The sequence below is a fragment of the Molossus molossus genome, unplaced genomic scaffold (assembly GCF_014108415.1).
Source record: "Molossus molossus isolate mMolMol1 unplaced genomic scaffold, mMolMol1.p scaffold_m16_p_4, whole genome shotgun sequence".
NCBI classification, from domain to species: Eukaryota; Metazoa; Chordata; class Mammalia; order Chiroptera; family Molossidae; genus Molossus; species Molossus molossus.
Window position 1 is genome coordinate 102088150 of NW_023425377.1, and position 22346 is coordinate 102110495.

The following is a 22346-nucleotide window of genomic DNA, read 5'->3' on the forward strand; positions in this document are numbered from 1 at the left end:
TATGTTTCTTGGCAAGTTTATTCTTAGATATTTTATCTTTATTGTTATTGTTGACTATGGAATCTTCTATGGTATTTACTGGTTTCTCAGTTCATATCTGATTCCTGGTTTCAGGAATCAGTTTCTTTTTCTTTGCACCATAGGTCACTGAACTGCACTCATACTGAACTGTACCGTTCATGAGTAGCTTTTACCTTTACTGTGTCATCATGCCCCCAACCTTCACATTAGATGCCCTTTAACTAACTATAGTCTTGGCCAAACTATTCCAACTTGTGGGAGCTTTGGTTTCCTGTAACTTTGGGGAGTGATCAGTTCTTCTAGTTAAAAACCCTCTCCCGCCCTGGCCGGTTTGGCTCAGCGGTTGGAGCATTGGCCTGCGGACCAGAGAGTCCCGGGTTCGGTTCCGCTAGGGGCACATACCAACAAAACAAAACAAAAGAAAACCTCTCCACCCAGGGTGTTTGGGGGGAGAGTCTCACAATCCAGATGGATTCATTTGTGTGTTTTTTTCCTTGTCACTTGGTAAGTATACCATACTTTCACTAAGATATGATACATTTTTATTTTGTTTTGTTTGTAGAAAAAATAAAGTGAACATTTCAGTGGCCCAGATTCCCCAATTTTACTTATGATTTTGGATATAGAACAGTTTCATGCTGAAATATGCTACGTGCTGTGTGTCCCCACTGCCCACTGTCCCCACGCTCTCCCAGGAGTGCTATTTCCTGCTATTGGGAGTGCGCAGAAATCTAGTGGTTATCCTTAGTCATTTGCTAGTTTGCTGCCTACTTAAATGGTGCATTGTCCATAGCTCTCCTCAGCACTCTCATTTTACCAGAAAACAGCCTGATTACCCATATCCTAATTGAGCCAGGAACTGAGAAGTCATTCCTTCCCTGACAGGGAGCTGCCAGCACAGGTAGCTTCATCTGAACTGTAAAGAGTCCTGGTGCCACATGAAGGACTGCACATTCCTGTATATTTTGGGGGGTGGGAGGATAAAACACCAGAGGCTAAGACAATAGGGGGTAGTGGTGCACACCTTGCCTGACGACATGATGTGAACCACCAGGCTAGTCAGACACTTAGCGCTGGCGATTCCTGTGTTCTCCACTGGGCTTCAGAGAACTGGGGGCACAGTGCCGCCTTCAAGCTAGGCCGGCAACATGAGCATTGCAGGGTTTCAGAATAACAAAGATTTGAACAATTTAAAGCAATGATATTGCAGACCTTATAAGGTTTATTAACCTTAAAAGGGTGTATTTGCGGGGTTCAGGAGCTAGCGGTAATCCCTTCAGGCAAAAATGATTGGGGGAAGACCTCATAGAGATTGTGGAACTTTCTCTGGGGCTTGAAACTTGAAGAATGCAAAGTGGGTGGTGAGAGAAGCTTCTCAGATATGGACAAGAGCATGAAAAAGCTCAGAAAATGGAAAGGTGGTTGTAAACCTTAGTCTAGCAATATGGTTTCTCTGTCCAGGGATCAGCACGCTCTTTCTTAACAGAATCAGAGAGTAAGTAGTTTAGGCATTGTGGGTTATGTGGTCTCTGTTACAACTACTAAATGCCACTGTAGTGTGAAAACAGCCATATGCACTATATAAATGAATGGGGGGGGGGGGCTGTGTTCCAATGAAGCTTTATTTATAGATGCTGAAATTTGAATTTCATATCATTCTTTTATTGTTAAAAGTATTATAGATGTTCCCCCCCTTTTTCCCCCATTGACCCTCCCTCCTCCCCTCTCCCGTCCCCTCCTGCTTTCCTCAACCAAATGTCTGTGTCCATTGGTTGTGCATATATGCATATAAGTTCTTTGGTTTATCTCTCCCCACCCCTTCCAACCTCCATCTCTCTGACATTTGTTAGTCTGTTCCCTACTTCCATGACTCTGAATCTGTTTTGGTCAACAGCTTTTTTTGTTTATTATGTTCCATAAATAAGTGAGATCATGTGGTACTTGTCTTTCTCTGACTGGCTTATTTTGCTTAGCATAATACTCAACAGGTCCCTCCATGTGGTCTCAAAGGGTAAGATATCTTGCTTCTTACAGATGCATAGTATTTCATTGTGTAAATGTACCACAGCTTTTTTATCCACTCATCTACTGATGGACACTTGGGCTGTTTCCAGGTCTTAGCTATTGTAAATAGCACTACTATGAGCATAGGGGTACCTATATTCTTCTTGATTGGTATTTGAGGCCTCTTGGGATATATTACAAGAAGTGGGATCACTGGGTCAAATGGCAGTTCCATTTTTAATTTTTTGATAAAGCACCATATTGTTTTCTGTTTAAAAAAAATTAATTTATTTTAGTTACAGATGTTTCTCCTTTTTCCGCCATTGACACCCTCCTCCCTTTCCCACCCTGGCCCCTCACAGCATTATTGTTTATGTTCATTGGTTATGCTTATATACATAAGTTCTTTGGTTTATCTCTTCTCTCCCCCCTGTCCCCTGCTCTGAGGTTTGTCAGTCTGAACCCTACTTCTATGTCTCTGGGTCTATTTTGTTCATCAACTTATTTTGTTCATTATATTCCACAAATAGATCATGTGATATTTGTCTTTCTTTGACTGCCTTATTTCACATAGCATAATACTCTCCAAGTCCCTTCATGTCATCCGAAAGGATAAGAGATCTTTCTTTCTTATAGCTGCATAGTATTCCATTGTGTAAATGTGCCACAGCTTTTTTATCTACTCATCTATTGATGGACACTTGGGATATTTTCAGATCTTAGCAATTATAGATAGTGTTGCTATGAACATAGGGGTGCATATATTCTTTCTGATTGGTATTTCAGGCTTCTTAGGATATGTTCCTAGGAGTGGGATCACTGGGTGAAATGGCAGTTCAATTCTTAATTTTTTGAGGAAACTCCATATTGTTTTTCACAGTGGCCACACCAGTCTGCATTCCCACCAGCAGTGTACTAGAGTCCCCTTTTCTCCATACCCTCACCAGCACTTGTTGTTTGAGGATTTGTTGATGGCAGCCATTCTGGCAGGTGTGAGGTGATACCTCATAGTTGTTTTAATTTGCATGTAGCTGTCCAGTTTTCCCAACACCATTTATTGAAGAGACAGTCTTTTCTCCATTGTATGCTCTTATTTCCTTTGTTGAATATTAATTGTGCATACCTCCTCAGTTAAGTTTATTCCTAGGTATTATTTTTCTTATTGTTTACTTTCTAGTTCTTTAAGTTGTGAGGTTAGATAGTCTATTAGAAAGTTTTCTTGTTTCTTAAGGTAGGCCTTTAATGGTATGAACTTCCCTCTCAGGACTGCTTTCACTGTCCCATAGATTTTTTGTTGTTGTGTGTTCATTTTCACTGGTTTCCAGGAATTTTTTAATTTCTTCCTTGATCTCCTTGGTAACCCATTCATTGTTTAATAACATGCTATCTAGCCTCCATGTGTTTGAATGTTTTTGAGTGTTTTTATTGTAATTAATTTCTAGTTTCATGCCATTGTGATCTGAGAAGATGCTGATATGGTTTCAATCTTCTTGAACTTGTAGAGACTTAGTTTGTGTGTACTAACATGTGATCTATCTTTGAGAATGTCCGATGTGCATTTGAGAAGAATGTGAATTCTGCAGTTTTGGGGTGTAATTATCTGTAAATATCTATTAAATCCATTTGATCTGCTTCATTTAGAGTCTCTTTTCTTTGTAAATTTTTTGTGTGGAGGATCTATCCAGTGGTATCAGTGGGGTGTTGATGTCCCCTTCTGTAATTATATTGCTGTCGATTTCTCCTTTGAATTCCTCCAGAAGTTTTAAAATATATTTTGGTGCTCCTATATTGGGTGCATATATGTTTACCAAGGTTATATCCTCCTATTGGATAGATTCTTTCAATATTATGTAGTGACCTTCTTTGTCTCTTGTTATGCCCTTCATTTTGAAGTCTGTTTTATCAGATATAAGTATTGCTACCCCAGCTTTTTTTTTTTTTTTTTTTCCACTTGCTTGAAAAATTTTTTTCCATCCCTTCACTTTCAACTTATGTGACTCTTTTGTCGTGAGGTGGGTCTCTTGTAAACAACATATATATGACGCATGCTTTCTTTTTATTTATTTATTTATTTATTTATTTATTTATTTATTTTTAATCCTCATGCAAGGATATTTTTCCATTGTTTTTTTTTATAGAGTGAGAGGGAGGGAGAGAGAAACATCAATGTGAGAGACACAGCAATTGATTGCCTTCCACATGACCCTGACCAGGGCCAGGGATCAAACTCCAAGTGAGGTACGTGCCCTTGACCAAAATTGAATCCGCAGGTCTTTGTTTCATGGGCCAATGATTTAACCCCTGAGCCAAACAAGCCTGGGCGAGTCATGCTTTCTTATCCATTCAGCTACACTGTGCCTTTTGATTGGAGCATGTAGTCCATTTACCTTTGAGGTTATTATTGATATGTACTTATATTGCCACTTTTATTTAATATGGCTATGTTTCTCCCTCTATTTTTTATGCTTATTACAGCAGTCCTTTTAACATTTCTTGCAGTGCTAGTTTGGTGCTAATATGTTCCCTTAGCGTTTCTTTGTCTGGAAGCTTTTTATTTCACCTTCTATTTTGAATGATAGTCTTGCTGGATAGAGTAGTCTTGGATTCACATCCTTGTTTTTCATAACTTTGATTACTTCGTGTTATTTCCTTTTGGCCTATAGTGTTTCTGTTGAGAAATCAGCTGATGGCCTATGGGGCTCGTTTGTAGGTAACCTGTTGCTTTTGTCTTGCTGCCTTTAAGATGCTCTCTTTGCCTTTAATTTTTTGCATCTTAATTATGATGTGTTTTGGTGTGGGTCTCTTTGGGTTCTTCTTACATGGGGCTTTCTGTACTTCTTGAACTTGTATGCCTTTTTCCTTCACCAAGTTAGGGAAGTTTTCAGCAACTATTTTGTCAAATGTATTCTCTAACCCTTGCTCATTTTCTTCTTCTTCTGGTGCTCCTATGATGCAGATGTTGTTATGTTTCTTGTTGTCCCACAGCTCCTAAACTGTTTTTATTTTTTTTTTTTCCTTTGGGTTCTCTATTGGGTGATTTTTTTTCTACCTTGTCTTCTAATTCTCTGATTTGATCCTGAGCTTCCTCTAATCTGCTGATTATTCCTTCCAATGTGTTCTTTATTTTTGCTATGTCATTATTCATTTCCATTTGGTGGTTTTTCATTCCCAGTTGGTTGATTTTCATTGTTTCTATATCTTTACTCATGCTGTTGAGCTGCCTCATAATCATTACTGTGAACTATACCTCTGATAACTTGCTTAACTCTATTTCATTTATCCCTTTTTCTGTAGAATTTTCTTGTTCTTTCATTTGGGATTTGTTTCTTTGTTTCACCATTTTGGCTGTCTCAGCATGGTTTGGAGCCTGTCAAATTTTCCCAGTCTGCTTATTGTGGCTCCCACTGCTGGGTTTGGATGTGTATAGAAAAGACCATGCTAAACACCAGTGTCTATAGTCTTCCTTTCCTGTGTAGAGTCGCAGGCCATGTAGATTCTACTGTTGGAGAGCTTTTGCCTGCAAGCTGACTATTAGTCTCAGTTACTTAATAAGCCTCAGGTTGTAGTCCTCAGTTGAATGAAAAATCCCACAGGTGGACAGAGTAAGAGGATTTTCAGCAGGTGGTGCAGTTGCTTTCCCCTGGTCTAAAGTTGCTTTGAGAAGAAAATGGTTTCTGCAGTGTGGGTTATTGGCTCACTGCAGGGACCCAGGCCTAAGCCTTCACAGCTCAGTCCCTAGAGTCATGACACCCAACATTGAGATTCAGGCTCAAAGCCTTCAGAATCTCATCTCTGCCTACTGGCTTGCTGATAGTCTCTGGCTGTTAATGAGCCTCAGGTTGTACTTCTCTGGGTCGGGTGATGTTAAATTCCTGAGGGAGGGACAGTTGCCTCTCCCCCAGGCAAAAGCTGCTCTGGGAGGGGGCTTTTTGTGGAATATGGCTACTGTCTTGTGTGGGAGTGACTCAGCATAGAGCTCCTGATAGCCTCCTTCCCCGCTCTCTCCCCAGTGCCACAAACCCCGACTCTCCTCACACAGTTCCGGTCCAGTCTGCACCCCCTCTACTGGAGCTCAAGCTGAGTGGCTGTACCTATAATTTAGTTCACTGGCCCTTCAGGGAAGAGCCAGTGTTCCCTGTGCCTCTCCCTGCCAGACAAAACCTCTGCTCTGGCAATTTTCTCAGCCAGGTGTTGTTATGTAGGCTCCTTTCCCTGTTTTGCCACTCTGTGCTGGGGAGCCAGCTTGGGGTTTTAACCCCCAACTTCTCAGAAGGCACTGCTACAGCCAAGACAGACCTCAGCTGCTGCCCATGGGCACCCTCTCAATCCTCTGCCACTCCTAGCAGGCTCGATTTGGGGTCCTCTTTACATCCCTGGTTATAAGGTTTCTCTCCAGCTGCTCTTCAGTTGGTTTTTCCAGATTACTTGTCTTTATTTTAGTTGTAATTCTTGTTTGGTCCTGGGAGATGGTTTGTGTAGCTTTCATTCACTCTGCTGACATTTTCTGGATGTAGAATTTGGATGTCTGAATTTCATATAATTTTTTTATCTGTCACAGAATAGTCTTTTTTTTTAGATTGTTTTTCAACCACTTAAATTTGTAAAAATCATTCTTAGTTCATGGGTTTCAGAGAAACAGCTTACAGGATATTATTAACTGACTCCCATTTTAGTCCACTAACATGCCAAACAGGGAGCACATTCTGAAAATTAAGTATAAACACATAGAGTAGAAGATTCAAAATCGAATGCCATGGGAGAAGTACACAGGATAGAGGAGTTGGCTTATTACTTAAATCTGTAAAGTCTTTGAAAAAGCTTAAAGTTGAAATAGGACCTTAGTCCATGCCATTGAATTTTTTTTTTCAGTCCTCACATGAGGACATTTTTTTCTATTTATCTTCCGTTAGAGTGGGAAGGAGGGGGAGAGAGAGAGAGAGAGAAACATTGACGTGAGAGGGACACATTGACTAGTTGCCTCCCACATGACCCCGACCAGGGCCGGGAACAAACTGCAACCGAGGAACATGCCCTTGACCAGAATCGAACCTGTGACTCATTGGTCCATGGGCCAACACTCTGACCACTGAGCCAAACCGGCCACGGTGTGCCTTTGCATTTTTTAATAATCTTAGAAAGGAGGACAGTTTAGTCATTATATAGTCTTGTTAATGAATAGCATTTCTTAGGACCTATTCAGTCAGGATTCTCCTATGAATAACATATTCTGACAACAGCTGCAGAACATACTAGAAAACAATCTTTAAGTAGTGGTGGTAGTTTGGTCACGTATTCATCATTAACTGCTGTTTCTTTTGCAGGGATGGTCTACATGGCTGGGCTGGTTTTTGCTGTCGGTGGCTTTAATGGTTCCTTAAGAGTTCGCACTGTGGATTCCTATGACCCTGTGAAAGATCAGTGGACCAGCGTTGCTAACATGCGAGACCGGAGAAGCACTTTGGGGGCTGCTGTATTAAATGGATTGTTATATGCTGTGGGAGGCTTTGATGGGAGTACAGGTGATTTCCTTTCCATTTTTTTCACATTGCTGTTAGAATTAACATAGCGATCACGTTTCTAGAGCAAATCGTGGCATAGTTAGGAGATTCCTGAGCATTTTAACAGGTTTTATAAAGATAAGTTTAAAAATTCCATTGAGAATTCCTTTAAGTGATATAAGAGTGGTAAATATATAAATTTTCCTTCCTCTGCATTAGTGTCAGTCATCTTACTAAATTTAAAAAGATAATATATGTCAGTATCTTGGTTAGAAGTCCTCTGGAAATTATTCCTGTTTATCACTTAATTGGTATGATTATATTCCATCATTTTTCTCTCTCAATTTTAATCCTGTTTAACACATCTGAAGTATTGCTACCTAATTTATATAAAGGAACAGTCACCTTACAATTTTTCTAAAAGAGGAAATGAAGAGCATTGTGCTTCATTATAGGGTTATCATCTGTGGAAGCATATAACATAAAGTCTAACGAGTGGTTCCACGTGGCTCCCATGAACACGAGGAGGAGCAGTGTTGGTGTCGGTGTTGTTGGAGGTAGGTGCTGACGCTTCCTGTAGGTGAACATTTCCAAGTATATGTGGCTTCTTGATTGTTAGGAGTGCTTCTTCCAATAATCTGAATAACAGTCTTCTAAATGGGCTAGCAAGTAATCGTTTAAAAAGAGATCATAGCCCTGACCATTTGGCCCAGAAGTTAGAGCATCTGCCCATGGACCAAAGGATTGTGGGTTTGATTTCCAGTGAAGGGCACGTACCTGTGTTGCAGGTCCGATCCCCAGCCCCTGTCAGTGTCATGCAAGAGACAACCAATCAATGTCTCTCACATCGATCTTTCTCTCTCTCTCTCCTTCCCTCCCTTCCACTCTATCTAAAAATCAATGGAAAAATATCCTTGGGTGAGAATTGAAAAAAAAGAAAAGAAACATAGTTACTGAAAAACTTTAATTATCCTTTTTTTTTTTTTAAATCCTCACCCGAGGACACTTTTCCATTTTTTGCTCAGATAGAGTGAGAGGGAGAGAGGGGAAGAGAAAGAGAGAGAGAAACATCGATGTGAAAGGGACACATCGAGTGGCTGCCACCCAAATAACCCAACCAGGGCCGGGGACAAACTGCAACCGAGGTACGTGCCCTTAGCGGGAACCAAACCCAGGTCTCTCTGGACCACAGGCCGACGCTCTAACCACTGAGCAAAACTGGCCAGGGCTAATTATCCTTTTTAAAAAATTAGCTGTCTGTATAAACTAACCCATATAAGGCCCTCCCTCTCCCACTCTAGACCCTCTTATTCCATCTCACCCTTTTTCTCTCCCTCTCTCTTCTTTCCCTTTTTCTTTCTCTGTCTGCACGTGTAATCTATATAAAACTGCTAACTGATATTAATGCATTTGTTTGGGGAACAAATTAGAAGGCATATATGCAAAATTTTATATCTGGAGAAGGGCTATTTAACATTTAAGGGATGCGTTGCCACAATTATTTATTCATATTGTACTTTATCCCCCAACAGAATTCCTAAGAAAGGCTATAAGTATTTTTTAGTGTGATTTTTTTTTTTTTTTTTTTTGGCTTGGGTAAATCTGTGAATCACCATGCCCTCCCCACTGTGGGTATAATTCTCTGCACTATTTAACAGCTTTATTGAGAGTTAAATTACATGCCATACAATTCATTCATTTACAGTGTACAATTCAGCCTGAGCCTGTATCCATCATAGTTCATTTTAGAACATTTTATTACCCTAAAAAGCAACCCTACTTCCCTTAGCTGTCACCCCCATCCTCCCCAGCCGCCAGCAACCACTAGTCTCGTTTCTGTCTCTATATAATTTTCCCATTTCTTGACATTTCCCAGTATGTGGTCCTTTGAGACTGGCTTCTTTGAGTTAGCATAATGTTTTCAGGGTTCATTCATGCTGTAGCATTTACTGGTACCGCATTTCTTTTTATTGCCAAATAATATTTCTTTTTTGTTTATCCTCAACCGAGGACACTTTTGCATCTATCTTCAGATAGAGCGGGAGGGAGAGGGAGGAAGAGAGAGAGAGAGAAACATCAATGCGAGAGACACACATCGAGTGGTTGCCCCCACATGACCTCAACCGGGGCCAGGGACAAACTGCAGCCAAGATACATGCCTTTAGCAGGAACCGAACCTGGGCCTCTCTGGTCCACAGGCCGACGCTCTAACTGCTGAGCCATACCAGCCAGGGCCCAAATAATATTTCATTGTACACTGTTACTAATTCTTGGTTTAATTTTTATTTTTAAATTTACTAAGATAACTTTTATATTTAATTTTTTTTCCAGGGTGTCGGTCACTTACCAAATAGTGTGTTTCAAAGATATAATGACTGTACTTTCTGTTCTGTCAAGTCAGATTATTGATGAAAATGTTAAACTAATATCATCATATATACCCTGCAGATCTTCATAATGTGATTAGGTAACTCTGCATATCACTATTAGGCAAGATTTTAGTAGTCCATAAAAATCAGTAACACTTGCCCTGGCCAGTTTGGCTCAGCGGTTAGAGCGTCGGTCTGCGGTCCGGAGAGACCCGGGTTCGGTTCCCGCTAAGGGCACGTACCTTGGTTGCGGTTTGTCCCCGGCCCTGGTTGGGTCGTGTGGGTGGCAGCCACTCGATGTGTCCCTTTCACGTCGATGTTTCTCTCTCTCTCTCTGTTCCTCTCTCTCCCTCCCACTCTACCTGAACAAAATATCAAAAAATGTCCTCGGGTGAGGACTAAAAAAACAAACAAACAAACAAAAAAAAAATCAGTAACACTTTAAAGGGAAACTGCTACCATGGAGGAAAGTATATTATCTTCTGATTTGAAAAAATAGCTTTTACGAATATGGCTTTCTTTGTGATTCCATGTTTAGGTTTGCTGTATGCTGTAGGGGGTTACGATGGAGCCTCACGTCAGTGTCTGAGCACTGTAGAATGCTATAATGCTACAACAAATGAGTGGACCTATATAGCGGAAATGAGTACCAGACGGAGTGGAGCAGGTGAATAGGAACTTCGTTTTAGCAACTGAAGCATGAAAATGATGGAAAATAATTAAATAAGTGAAATGATTCATTGACATCTCTATGTTTGCAGAAAATATGTACTGATTCTATTAACACTGGTAAAAGGTCTTTTGAATTATGTAGGTAGTGATAGGTAGCTGTACTTAAACTTCACTTTGAAAATTTCTAAGTGCTATATTAAAGGCTTCTCTGTTTCATTTAATTATTTATATTGTTTGGCATTTCTTTTAGGTTTTTGTTTTTACTGCTTATTGAGGAACTTGCTTAATCATCTTTTCATACCCATTTCTTACAAATCTTGTGCTTTAATACTTATTATGTAAAATTCCTCAGGGCTGAGAGACCACAGAAAGAGGCTGACAACTCCAGCATTAATTATGAGTTTATTAAGGGGACTTGCAGACGAGGTGCTTCTTGGGCTGCAGAAAGAGGACAGGGGTCTCCTCCCTGCCACGTGGCAGGCGCTGAGGGGTTAAATAGGACAGGGATGGACAGGGTTACTGAGGCGGGGCAAAGACCTTTTCCAGGGACCAGCACATTTGGGGTGTAGGAAAGGGGTCAGCAGTCCCTGAAGGAATTTACAAGACATAATCTCTGTTCTGGCTAGAGAGTCCAGCATCAGTCACATCTCCAAAATACTGGTTTGCTTCTATCATGAAAGTTGTTTTCATAATAATTGTTAATGGCCTTCCCTGCGTGTGTTTCACCTATTATTTTTATTGTATATGACATGCTTCTTTTTTTAGAATACTGTAGTTCTTAGTGAGATTATCATTTGCCCATTCTATTCATTTCCCTTTCTTAGGTTGTATATTTAATATCCACTTTCTTTTTTTAAAATATCTACTTACTTTTACTATGAATAATAATTTCAAAAGTTTTAGTTAATGTCATTTGAACAAACCCTAATATGTTATAAATTTCTTGTCCCTTTTATTCTACTATAGTTTGGTTCTTTGTGTTTTATAGGTGTTGGTGTGTTAAACAACTTATTGTATGCTGTAGGGGGTCATGATGGCCCTTTAGTAAGAAAAAGTGTTGAAGTGTATGATCCTACTGCCAATACATGGAGACAGGTTGCAGATATGAACATGTGCAGAAGAAATGCAGGTATCTGTATAGTTTACAGTTATAATATTCATATCAGTTGTATTTACAGTTTTCTCATATGTCTGTGTATTTCCATTGTTTTACTGATCTGGGTTCTCTAACAGGCTAGGTCTTTAAAGGTAGAATCTTATGTCATAATTCTATATAGTGAATGCTGAGTATAGTGTCTGGAACATAGCAGGTTATTGTAGCACTTCAGTTAACTTACAACTTCTCCTAGTGGCTGTTTTTGGTGATGAATGTAGAGACTAAATTAGAAGAACCCTCTTTTTGATACTTGAATTCATTCATTCTTACCACAAACATTTTTGAGTGCCTACCATGTGTCATGTACTAGAGATCCCAGTTCTTAGGGAATGTAGTCTAGTTTAGTAAACATTTGTACTAGATTAAAAAGCTAGTATTTATCTGAATCTGGAGGGGAAGGCCAAAGAAGCTAACCCTAATCTAATACAGTTCGGGATTTCTAGGAAATGGAAAGGCTAAAACAATGACAAATAATTTGAAGCTGATGTCTTCAAGATTAGGAAACTACTTGGAAAGAAAATCCATGGGAGGGAAATGGAAAATAGTTTCAGGATGGCTTGTCTTTGGGGAAATGCACCTCATTCAGTCATTTCTAGTTGGTGAGGTCCTAAAAATCTTTCAGCTATAGATATTCCAGAAACATAGTGAGACTCACAAATCCGGGTCCTAGGTAGAATTGGTGCTTGACCCCAGTACATAGTAAGTTAGAAAAGTCACAGTAATGTGCATGTGCCTTCCCTGAATTAGGAAATTTATTTGCAGTTTGAACTTTCATTATTAATTTCCTGGAGGTTGGAATAATCTTATTTTTTCTCTACTCAGGTTTTATTTTCAAATCAAAATAAACTCATTTCTGCTAGCCAGAAGAATAAGGACATACATAGAGCAATCCTTGCCCTGCTCTTGCTTTTCAAGTATTTGAACTACTTTAAAATGGTTTTAACTTGCTTCTAGTCGTGAGACTAGAATAGTAACACAACTGAGTTTGAGTAAGGAAGATCCACTCCATTGCCACAGAAGATACTATTTCTAGTGCACTTTTATTTTTTTATTATTTTTTTAATCCTCACCCAAGGACATTTTTCCATTTTTTTGTTCAGATAGAGTGGGAGGGAGAGAGAGGAAGAGAGAGAGAGAAACATCAATGTGAAAGGGACACATTGAGTGGCTGCCACCCACGTGACCCAACCAGGGCTGGGGACAAACTGCAACCAAGGTACGTGCCCTTAGCGGGAACCGAACCCGGGTCTCTCTGGATCGCAGGCCGACGCTCTAACCACTGAGCCAAACCGGCCAGGGCTCTAGTGCCCTTTTAAATGGTGTATATAGAGTAGGCTACTTTTTTTGTTGAGTTAAAAACATGCAAGTGCCCTAGCCAGTGTAGCCCAGTGGGTTGAGCATCCTCCCATGCACCAGAAGGTCGCAGGCCATGGGTTTGATTCCTGGTCAGGGGACATGCCCAGGTTTCAGCTCAGTCCCCACTAGGGGGCATGCAGGAAGCAGCCAATGAATGTTTCTCTTTCACATCGATGTTTCACTCTCTCATTCTCCCTTCCTCTCTCTCTAAAATCAATAAAACATAATTTTTTAAAAATCTGCAAGCATCTGTTGAAATTATGCCAGCAAGACTCTTTACAGCCCTGGCCGGTTTGGCTCAGCGGTTAGAGCATCGGCCTGTGGACTGGAGAGTCCTGGGTTCAGTTCCTGCTGAGGGCATGTACCTCAGTTGCAGTTTGTCCCCAGCCCTGGTTAGGGTCATGTGGGTGGCAACCACTTGATGCGTCTCTCTCACATCTATGTTTTTCTCTCTCTCTTCCCACCTCTCTCTCTCCCGCTCTATCTGAAGATAAATGCAAAAATGGCCTCGGGTGAGGATCAAAAAAACTATTTACACAACTACCAAGACCAGTGTATGACAGCATCCTTCTGGACTTTTTTTTTTTTTTTTTAATCCTCACCCAAGGACATTTTTCCATTTTTTGTTCAGGTAGAGTGGGAGGGAGAGAGAGGAACAGAGAGAGAGAGAGAGAAAAACATCGATGTGAAAGGAACACATCAAGTGGCTGCCACCCGTACAACCGACCAGGGCCAGGGACAAACTGCAACCGAGGTACGCGCCCTTAGCGGGAACCGAACCCGGGTCTTTCAGGACCGCAGGCCGACGCTCTAACCGCTGAGCCAAACCGGCCAGGGCCCTTCTGGACTTTATTGATGCCCTCTAGTACCAGTTCATAATAGCTCTGAATCTTGTTTAGAATTATTAAATAAACTTTATAAAAATATGGAAATAAAGGTGTTTATCTTTTTAACTTGGCAATTATTTTTGTACAAATTTATATTGCATATGTTTTTTTATTGATTTTTTTTTAAGACAATGAGGAAGGGCAAGAGAGATAGAAACATTGATGTGAGAAACATTGATCAGCTGTCTCCTGTACGCCTCCCACTAAGGATTGAGCCTGCAACCCAGGCATGTGACCTTACCAGGAATTGAACTAGGGCCTCTTAGTCCATGGGATGATGCTCAATCCACTGAAACACACTGGCCTGGCTAAAAATTTATATTAAGCCTAGCTGGTGTGTCTCAGTGTATTGAGTGTTGTCTGGTGGACTGAGAGGTCTCAGTTTGATTCCCAGTCAGGGCACATGCCTTGGTTTTGGGCTTGGTCCCCAGTAGAGGGGCATGCAGGAGACGGCTGATCAGTGTTTCTCTGTCACATTGATGTTTCTGTCTCTCCCTTCCTCTCTCTCTCAAAAAATCAATAAGAACATATTTTTTAAAAAGTCACTTATTAAAAAATTTTATATTAAGAAAATAGTTTGCACAAGGATGAAAAAAAAGTATGCAAGAGCAATCCTTATTCATTCCAACATCATTGATAAGAGAAAAAAAACAACCACCTAAGAATAACTTAATATCCATTGGTAAAAAAATTATTTTGATGTCCATCAGACAGTAAAATATGGTATTATTATACATGGCATACTATGCAATCACTTAAAATTATGGAGATTTATATTTATTGACTTGGGGAGATGTCCAAGGTATATTCTTTGGTGGGATTGGGTGAGTAATAAAGTAGCATGTGTATTATCAGCTCTTTTGGGGTTTAAAATGAAGTTTCTGAGCATATATGCATAGAAAATAGTCGGCAAGAGTAGAGATCACAATTTCAGTGCTTATTATTCTAAGTGGGATTGGATTAGAGGCAGTCTTTTTTTTTCTGTATACTTTTCTAGATGTTTTGAATTTTTGCAAAAAGAAAAAACAACACCCATAAGTTACTCTAATAATAATGAAAAAAATAATATTGCTCTCCCCTTTTGAAGGAAATAAAATAGTTAACTGGTCAATATAATAATTAAAATTCAGAATCATTATCTTCTACTAATATAAATCTTTTCCTTAGGTTTTCCTAAGGAGTTGACTTTGAGTTACTAAACTTATTTGACTTTTAGTTTTTCTATTTTTTTAAATAAAATGAGTATTAAAATGGTTCTGTTCTAGCCCTGGTCATTTTGGCTCAGCGGTTGAGCGTCAGCCTGCAGACCAGAGAGTCCCGGGTTTGGTTCCCACTAGGGGCACATACCACCAAAAATAAATAAATAAATAAAATGGTTTCTAACTATAAAGGTTATTGTGAAGATTAAGTACAGAAATAAAGCAGCTACTGCATAAATGACACCAGTAGGAGCTTAGATGTGGTGTTAGACTATCACATATAAAAATAATTCCTTCTCTGTTCACCGTCTTTTCTTGCCTCCTTCAAGAAAGTATCTCTGGATCACCTCACCAAACATGTGTCCAAATTTTTTAAATAATTTTTTTCTCTATTTTTTTTCAAAGGGGTTTGTGCTGTCAATGGTCTGTTATATGTAGTTGGAGGGGACGATGGTTCCTGTAACTTGGCATCAGTAGAATATTATAACCCAACAACTGATAAATGGACAGTTGTGTCATCTTGTATGAGCACAGGGCGAAGTTATGCAGGTAATAATTGTCTAATTTTCTTACAGCCTTCGGTTACAATACAAAAAATTATATCATTATGATATTTACATTAAGAATGTTTTTCTGTTATAAGAAGAAAGTCTTTTCTCAAAGTATATTTTATTTCTGGTTCTTAAAACAATATTGGATATGTGGTTTCTGAAATAAAGCTTAGTGTTCTTTTGTCATTCTACAGTCATTTCTATTTGAAGTCACAAATCTTTCCAGTGCAGGATCATATAAAAAACTTAACATGGCTAATATCTGTATGCCGTGGAATGGAATTCACTATGTAGCAAGGCTTTCATTACTCAGATATACAAGAAGTATGACCCCCACAACATCCCCTGGCCAGGGCTCCATGTGATAGTAGTATGAGGCTGTGGATTAATTTTCCATACTTAAGCATAGCACTGGTTGAATTATAAAATATAATTTTGATCCATCCTCTTAATTCTCTTTAATAAATATAATGATGAGTCTTTAAAACTATATATTATATATTATTCTGATGGTAGAACTTTATATTGCTTTAAATATTAGAATGTTGACCCAGTTGTGGAGAAAAAAATGTTTATACTAATTAGCCATCACTATTGTTTGTGTATCCTCCAAAACAACATCTACTATAACATATACAATAGGATCCCAGAATAACATGGCTGAAAATTAGGGGGGAAAATTTTAACAGTTTCATTGAGATATAACTGACAGAATAAATAGCATACATTTAAGCATACAATTTTATTAGTTTTGACATATGTATATATCCATGAAACCATCATCACAGTCAAAATAAATGAAAATAAAGATTCATCACCCCTAAAAGTTTCTTTGTGTCCCTTTGAGTATTAGATGGATTTTAGTATTTCTTGAGTAAAATATTTTTCCTTAATTATAACTGCAAAGAGCAAAAGGATATTTTAGATTAAATAGTCTGATGTTTTGGTCTATAACTAAACTGATTTCACTGTCATTTAGATTAAAATGATAGTACTTTTGATACACCATGATTTGTTCAGTCCCTGTGGCTGGAGTAATAAAATAAAGAGCTCAGTATTTTCTCAGATATACAGAACGCTGCTTGTAACTTTTTATTTCTTCATTTCTTTGCTCAGGGGTCACAGTTATTGATAAACCGCTATGAGTCTGAAGGACACTTTCGGCATATTTATACATGAGAAACAGACTTCAACAAGTATTTCTGAAGTGACTGAGAATCTAGCACTTCTCCACTTGTAGCTGCACTTTAAGCCTCTGCAGAAGATACGATCGTCTGCCTTTGTAGGCCTCAGATTCTGAAGATTATTTTTGGTAGAAGCACCGTATAGGCTTTTTCTGCAATGAGCAGCAGCTGACTGAATTTCAATAAGAAACCTGGACTGCAGTACTTAACTCTTCAGTCTTTAGACAACAGTTGCTTTCATAAAGACTAGTTATCAACCTTGAATGACTATGGATTATTTTGTGAAGGAGGATAAAGTAATATGTGTTGTTGTAAAATTAAATTTTATCTTTCTTTATTCCTTCTCCTGAAAATCTGTATACACAGGAACTGAAAATGAAATTCTATGTGAGTATACAAAATAGTTGAGGGATCAAACTGTTTGCTTTTATAAAATATCTTTGATTACATGAGTATAATAAATGGTGTGCATATAACTGTGTGTCTATATGCTTTCCTTTAAATATGTTTGAAAAGATGTTTGAAACTTGATTATACTATTTATAATTGGCACAGTAATTTGAATTATGCCAGTACTACATGTAAAACAGAGTTGTATTTTTTGATATTTAACAATGCTCAACACTTCAAAATGCCACTTCTGAGGAATGAACATGGTGTAACACACTTGAATATGTGTGATGCCAAACTTTTTAAAAATAAAATGTAAATTATGCTTATTTATTATTTCCTTTGGTTTAATCTTGGTCATGTTTTGGTGTGTATTTTTACATTTTTTCCTTAAAGTAACACTTTGGCATGATCATTACTGCAGGTTTTTGATGAATATAATGAATGTATGGAATTCAACTGAATTTGCATGGTCTTAAGAACTTTATCTGTGTGTATAAATTTAGATGCTATTAACAGAAGAAGAGAGAACTTTCTGTGAGTAGCCATGTGCGTTGAGCAGATACAATTTTTCTGAGATCTTCAATTAATCTCACTTTAAAAATGACCAAAACATGTCTTTCTGGATTCATCTTTGAATAAAAGTTTGTATATTATTTGTTTTACATTGTCCTTGATTTTTATCTATTTAATTTGATATTAAGAAAGTTGCCTATTCAGTTTTTCTGTTCCTTTTGTAAAATTTGCATTTTCTAACTTCACAAATTTAATTTGCTGCCAAAATAGTCTCTAAGGCAAGTCTGTTATATCAGTAACTGAAGTCACTGACAATTGTTCTCCAAGAAAAAATTACCTCAGCTATCAAAGAAAAGTCTCCTAGGATTAGTGAAATTTAAAGTTTTTATATTCCTCTGTCCCTAATATGGGCAGGACACAAGATAAAGATAACACAAATAGCATTGGACCAAAAAGTCAAAGAAGTAAGTATCTACTCTAAAGCAACTGAGAAATAAATTATAATTTTGATACAAAATAAAAGGAACTAAGGAAGTGGGAGTTGGGGAGTGGGGTGGACCTCTGAGGAGCTGGACACTAGAAGGGATCAGAAGGGAAGGAGAAGGACAGTAGGTAATGGGATATGGTAGCTGTTCCTCAGGAGAGGAATTGAAAAGGTTAGCATGAGCTGTTGCCAGAACAGTTGGAAGGAAAGAATTATACCTATGCTACAATTTCTATACATTTAATATAGAGTATTCACATTTAAACATAGAACTTTATTTACTTTTTATAACAGAAATTTTATTTCTCACAGTTCTGGAAGCTGAGAATTTCAAGATCAAGGCCTCAGCAGATTCAGTGTCTAGTGAGAATCCGCTTCCTGGTTCATAAACCGTCTTTTCGCTGTGTGTCTTCACATGGCTAATGGATCTCTCTGTGGTCTCTTTTTTAAGAGCACTAACCCCATTCATGAGGGCTCTTCCTTCCTGACCTGATCACCCGCCTAAAGGCCCCACTTCCTCATATTATTACCTTGGGGATTATTTCTCCTCCAAATTCCTATGTTGGATTTGGAGGAGACATAAACACTCAGTCCACTGCTGAGGTATTTGGAGTAGGGAGGGGTGAGCACTTCACAGAACATATTCTAACCCTCAAAGGGATTTAACATGACTGTTGCCAAAGTTCCCTCACCTTTAACCATACCTAAGCTATTCCTGAGCTACATCCTGGCACAATCCATGAGAATCCTCCCCTCTCTTAATGACCTGAGACCTCAAGAAGCAACAACCTGTTGATCAATTGCTTCAGAAATTAATCCAATATCAAGTATGCCAAGACCCAAATCTTCATTTTCCATATACAAATTTCTGCAGCACTTAGAAAATACTAAATAATTCAATAAGTCAACTAAATTATCTGAGGTGGGGTTTTTTTGCTTCTAAAACAGGTTTATTTTCTCCTTATAAAAGTAACACATAATGTAACAACTGGAAAATACAGGGGAGTCGAATTTAGTCACTCATGATCCTACCACCTCAAATACAGTACATTAGTTTTTTAACTCCAATTTTCTTTTGTACCATTATACTTTTTTTCTTTACATAGCTTCATTAAGATACAATTCACATACCATACAATTCACCCATTTAAGGTGTATAGTTTAGCTCTGGCTGGTTTGGCTTAGTCTTTAGAACATCAGCCTGAGGACCAAAGAATCTAGGGTTTGATTCCCAGTCAAGGGCACCTGGGTTGCAGGTTTGATCCACGGCCTCTGTCAGGGTTGTGCGGGAGACAACCAATTGATGTGTCTCTTTCATGTCAATATTTCTCTCTTTCCCTCCCTCCTTCCATTCTATCTAAAAATCAATGGAAAAATATCCTCAGTTGAGGATTAACATTAAAAATAAGTTATACAGTTAAGTGGGTTATGTATTTACAGAAATGCATTCATCAAAATTAGTATTAGAATATTTTCATCATCCCTCAAAGAAACCCCATGCCCATTAGCATTCACTCCCTATTTTCCCAAAACCACTAATTTATTTTCTGTTAACATAGTACCATATTTAATATTTAGTTGAATTTTCCATTCTAAGTGGAAATATGAACAATTTAATCAGAAAAAGAAAAAAGCCTGTGTTCATCTTACGTAAACATGAATTTCTGCCATGGTGTGACTCCAAGCACGTCCATTGTCAACAAACATAAACTTGGAGCACTGCTAGTTGTTTGTGATAGTGGCCCCAAGAAAAATGTGTTGTGTTATCCTCCTGAGCACTTCCAAAACGCAAATGTTCCATGAAACTCCATTAACCTATCAAAGATTTATCTAGAAAAGTTTAAGCTTTTCTTAAAATAGAATCTATTAGGGTAAAAATGTCTTAAATACTTAGCATGTCAAATATCTCTTATTTTTTCTTTGAAGCTTTAATAGCTAGAGGATAGTTTTTCGAAGACTTGTCAGTAGCTGAATTCATAACTATGATTTCAAGGGCTTTGAATATGCCCCCTTCCTGACACCCACTTTTGTCTTTCCAGTTTGAAACATCTTAGGTGTGTTTTGTTTTGTTTTTAAGGTACTTAAAAGCATTCCTGGCTTGTTCTGTTATTGCATAAAACAGGTCAGAAATTAGGTAGAGAGTCTTTAGACATCTTGCTAAGGAAACAGCACCTGGTTTGAGCAGAGTTCAAAGTTAGATCCAAGTACCTGCATCATGAAGTAACTCTACTCCCTGCTTTACTTGGATCTATGCTTTCTTGGCTGAAGGCAGTAATGGAGAGCGGTAAGGTGGATAGTGTGTATACTGCCTGGACACTTTCAGGTCTCTTCCCATTTTTATGGACTCTGACATATGATTCCTGCTATTTATTATCACCCCTTATAGATATAACATAGCACCCAAGTATTTATCATCTCAGTTGATGAGTTATGAGACTTCTTCTTTTGTTAGGTAAAAGCATAGCATAATCATAGTAATATGCTATTAAGTCTGCCTCTTATTTTAGTTTGGTCATCAACTTGCCTCCTATTGACTTGTATGGCTGCCAGTGTCTCATTTTGGAGAGGAGGCTACATGGAAGAGTGGAGTCACACTTTGGAACAAGATTATAGGGTTCTAATCCTGGCTTCAGGACTCTAAGGGAAGAAAAGCAGTGTGACCTATTGGAAAGCACATGGGCATAGAAATCAGATGGATGAGTCCGAATCCCTCTCTAACACTTCACTTTAGACACCTTACCTAACCTCCTACCCTTATTCTGGCTTCTCTGTAAAACAGCAAAAGTAGTGGGAATGTCACAAGGTTACTGTGGATTTTGAAAGATATGTCTATTAATGTGCTTGAAATACAAAGGACCCTCCCTAAATTACTTCTATTGTTGCTCTTCTCCGAATCTCCTATTTCTTCATTGTAGGAAATAAGTGAGTTGAGCAGCCATATATGTATTTCCTTTCAGAGTTAAATCTCCAAGACTCAAAATAATTTGACCCCTCCACATAATATACCTGCTCTGATTTAGAAAATATAATCTAACTTGGTAGGATTCTAAGCCAGAAATAATAACCAGCATTTACCGAGCACTTCTTGTATTCCAGATACTGTGCAAAGGGCCTTAATACATGATCTCATTTAATTGTTATAACACACTCTTTGAGATGTATTATAATACCCATTTTACAGAAGTACTAGATAAGACTTTGAACAGTAGCTTAACCTGGAGCACACTGCTAATAAGTGACAAAACCTCGTAAGTCTGACCCCGTAGTACATGCCTTTAACACTACTTGACAGACAGCACCAGGTTTGGGCAGAGTGCAATCACACCCACAACCCCAGTCAGTAGGAGGGGAAGCTGTGGAGATGGGTTGGCGGAGCAAAGTATCCTAAATTGGGGACGGGGCTGCGCCTTGATATTATTACCACCTCAACCAGTCACTGAACTCAGGCTGCTCTGGAAAGGGGGTGTGCCCGTGGGGACAGGTGACTCTCTTCGCTAACACTCAGCAGCTGCATACCTGCTTCAGTCCTGAAGAAGGAGACCTGGTTGGGCTGGGGACACAAGGAAGAATGACCTAAATCCAGGGTAGTCCAGAGGAAGGCGAGGCTGTCTGTAAACAAAAACAGTCAAAACAGATTTTAAAACTCATACTATTCTCTCTCTGGGTTTTGGCCATGTAGCTGCTGCAAAGTTTACGTTTTAAAGCCGCAGGGACCGTGGTCTGGTACGCTCTCCCCGGGACAGTGCCGGCTCCAGCTAAAATCCAAGGAACCCCCAAGTTGCCAAGGCGACGACTCCTCGCGGCCCGCACGTAGCGGCGTCGTGCTCCGCCCCCTCATGACGTCACGCTCCATCGCGCTGCCCCGCCTCCAGGCGCGCTGCAGCGCCAATCACTGACTGGGCGTCTCGGTCTCACTATCCTCACTCCATCCAGGGAGCCTATGGCTGGCACCGCCGGTGATCCGTTTGCGCGAGTCGCACGATGCCGGCAACCGTACAGACCAATCACAGCGCAGAGAAGGCGGGGCGGGAGACCGCGCAAGCCGAAACCTATAGAAGC

The 22346-nt window shown here is 39.1% G+C and overlaps 1 protein-coding gene across 12 annotated transcripts in view; it reads left to right on the top strand.

Annotated features, from left to right (window-relative positions):
- Positions 1–17949, top strand: part of KLHL2 (kelch like family member 2) — a 99525-nt gene extending 81576 nt beyond the window's left edge. For 8 of the 12 annotated variants that reach the window (XM_036281585.1, XM_036281578.1, XM_036281575.1 and 5 more), the window contains 6 exons: positions 7347–7544; positions 7979–8080; positions 10431–10559; positions 11553–11693; positions 15568–15711; positions 16830–17943. In XM_036281585.1, coding sequence (XP_036137478.1) covers positions 7347–7544; positions 7979–8080; positions 10431–10559; positions 11553–11693; positions 15568–15711; positions 16830–16858 — 743 coding nt within the window. In that variant the 3' untranslated portion in view covers positions 16859–17943. Of the gene's footprint in view, positions 1–7346; positions 7545–7978; positions 8081–10430; positions 10560–11552; positions 11694–15567; positions 15712–16829 lie in introns of all 12 variants that reach the window. The other 4 variants (XM_036281576.1, XM_036281583.1, XM_036281586.1 and 1 more) reach the window with 2 other exon arrangements.
- Positions 17950–22346: the final 4397 nt, after the last annotated feature.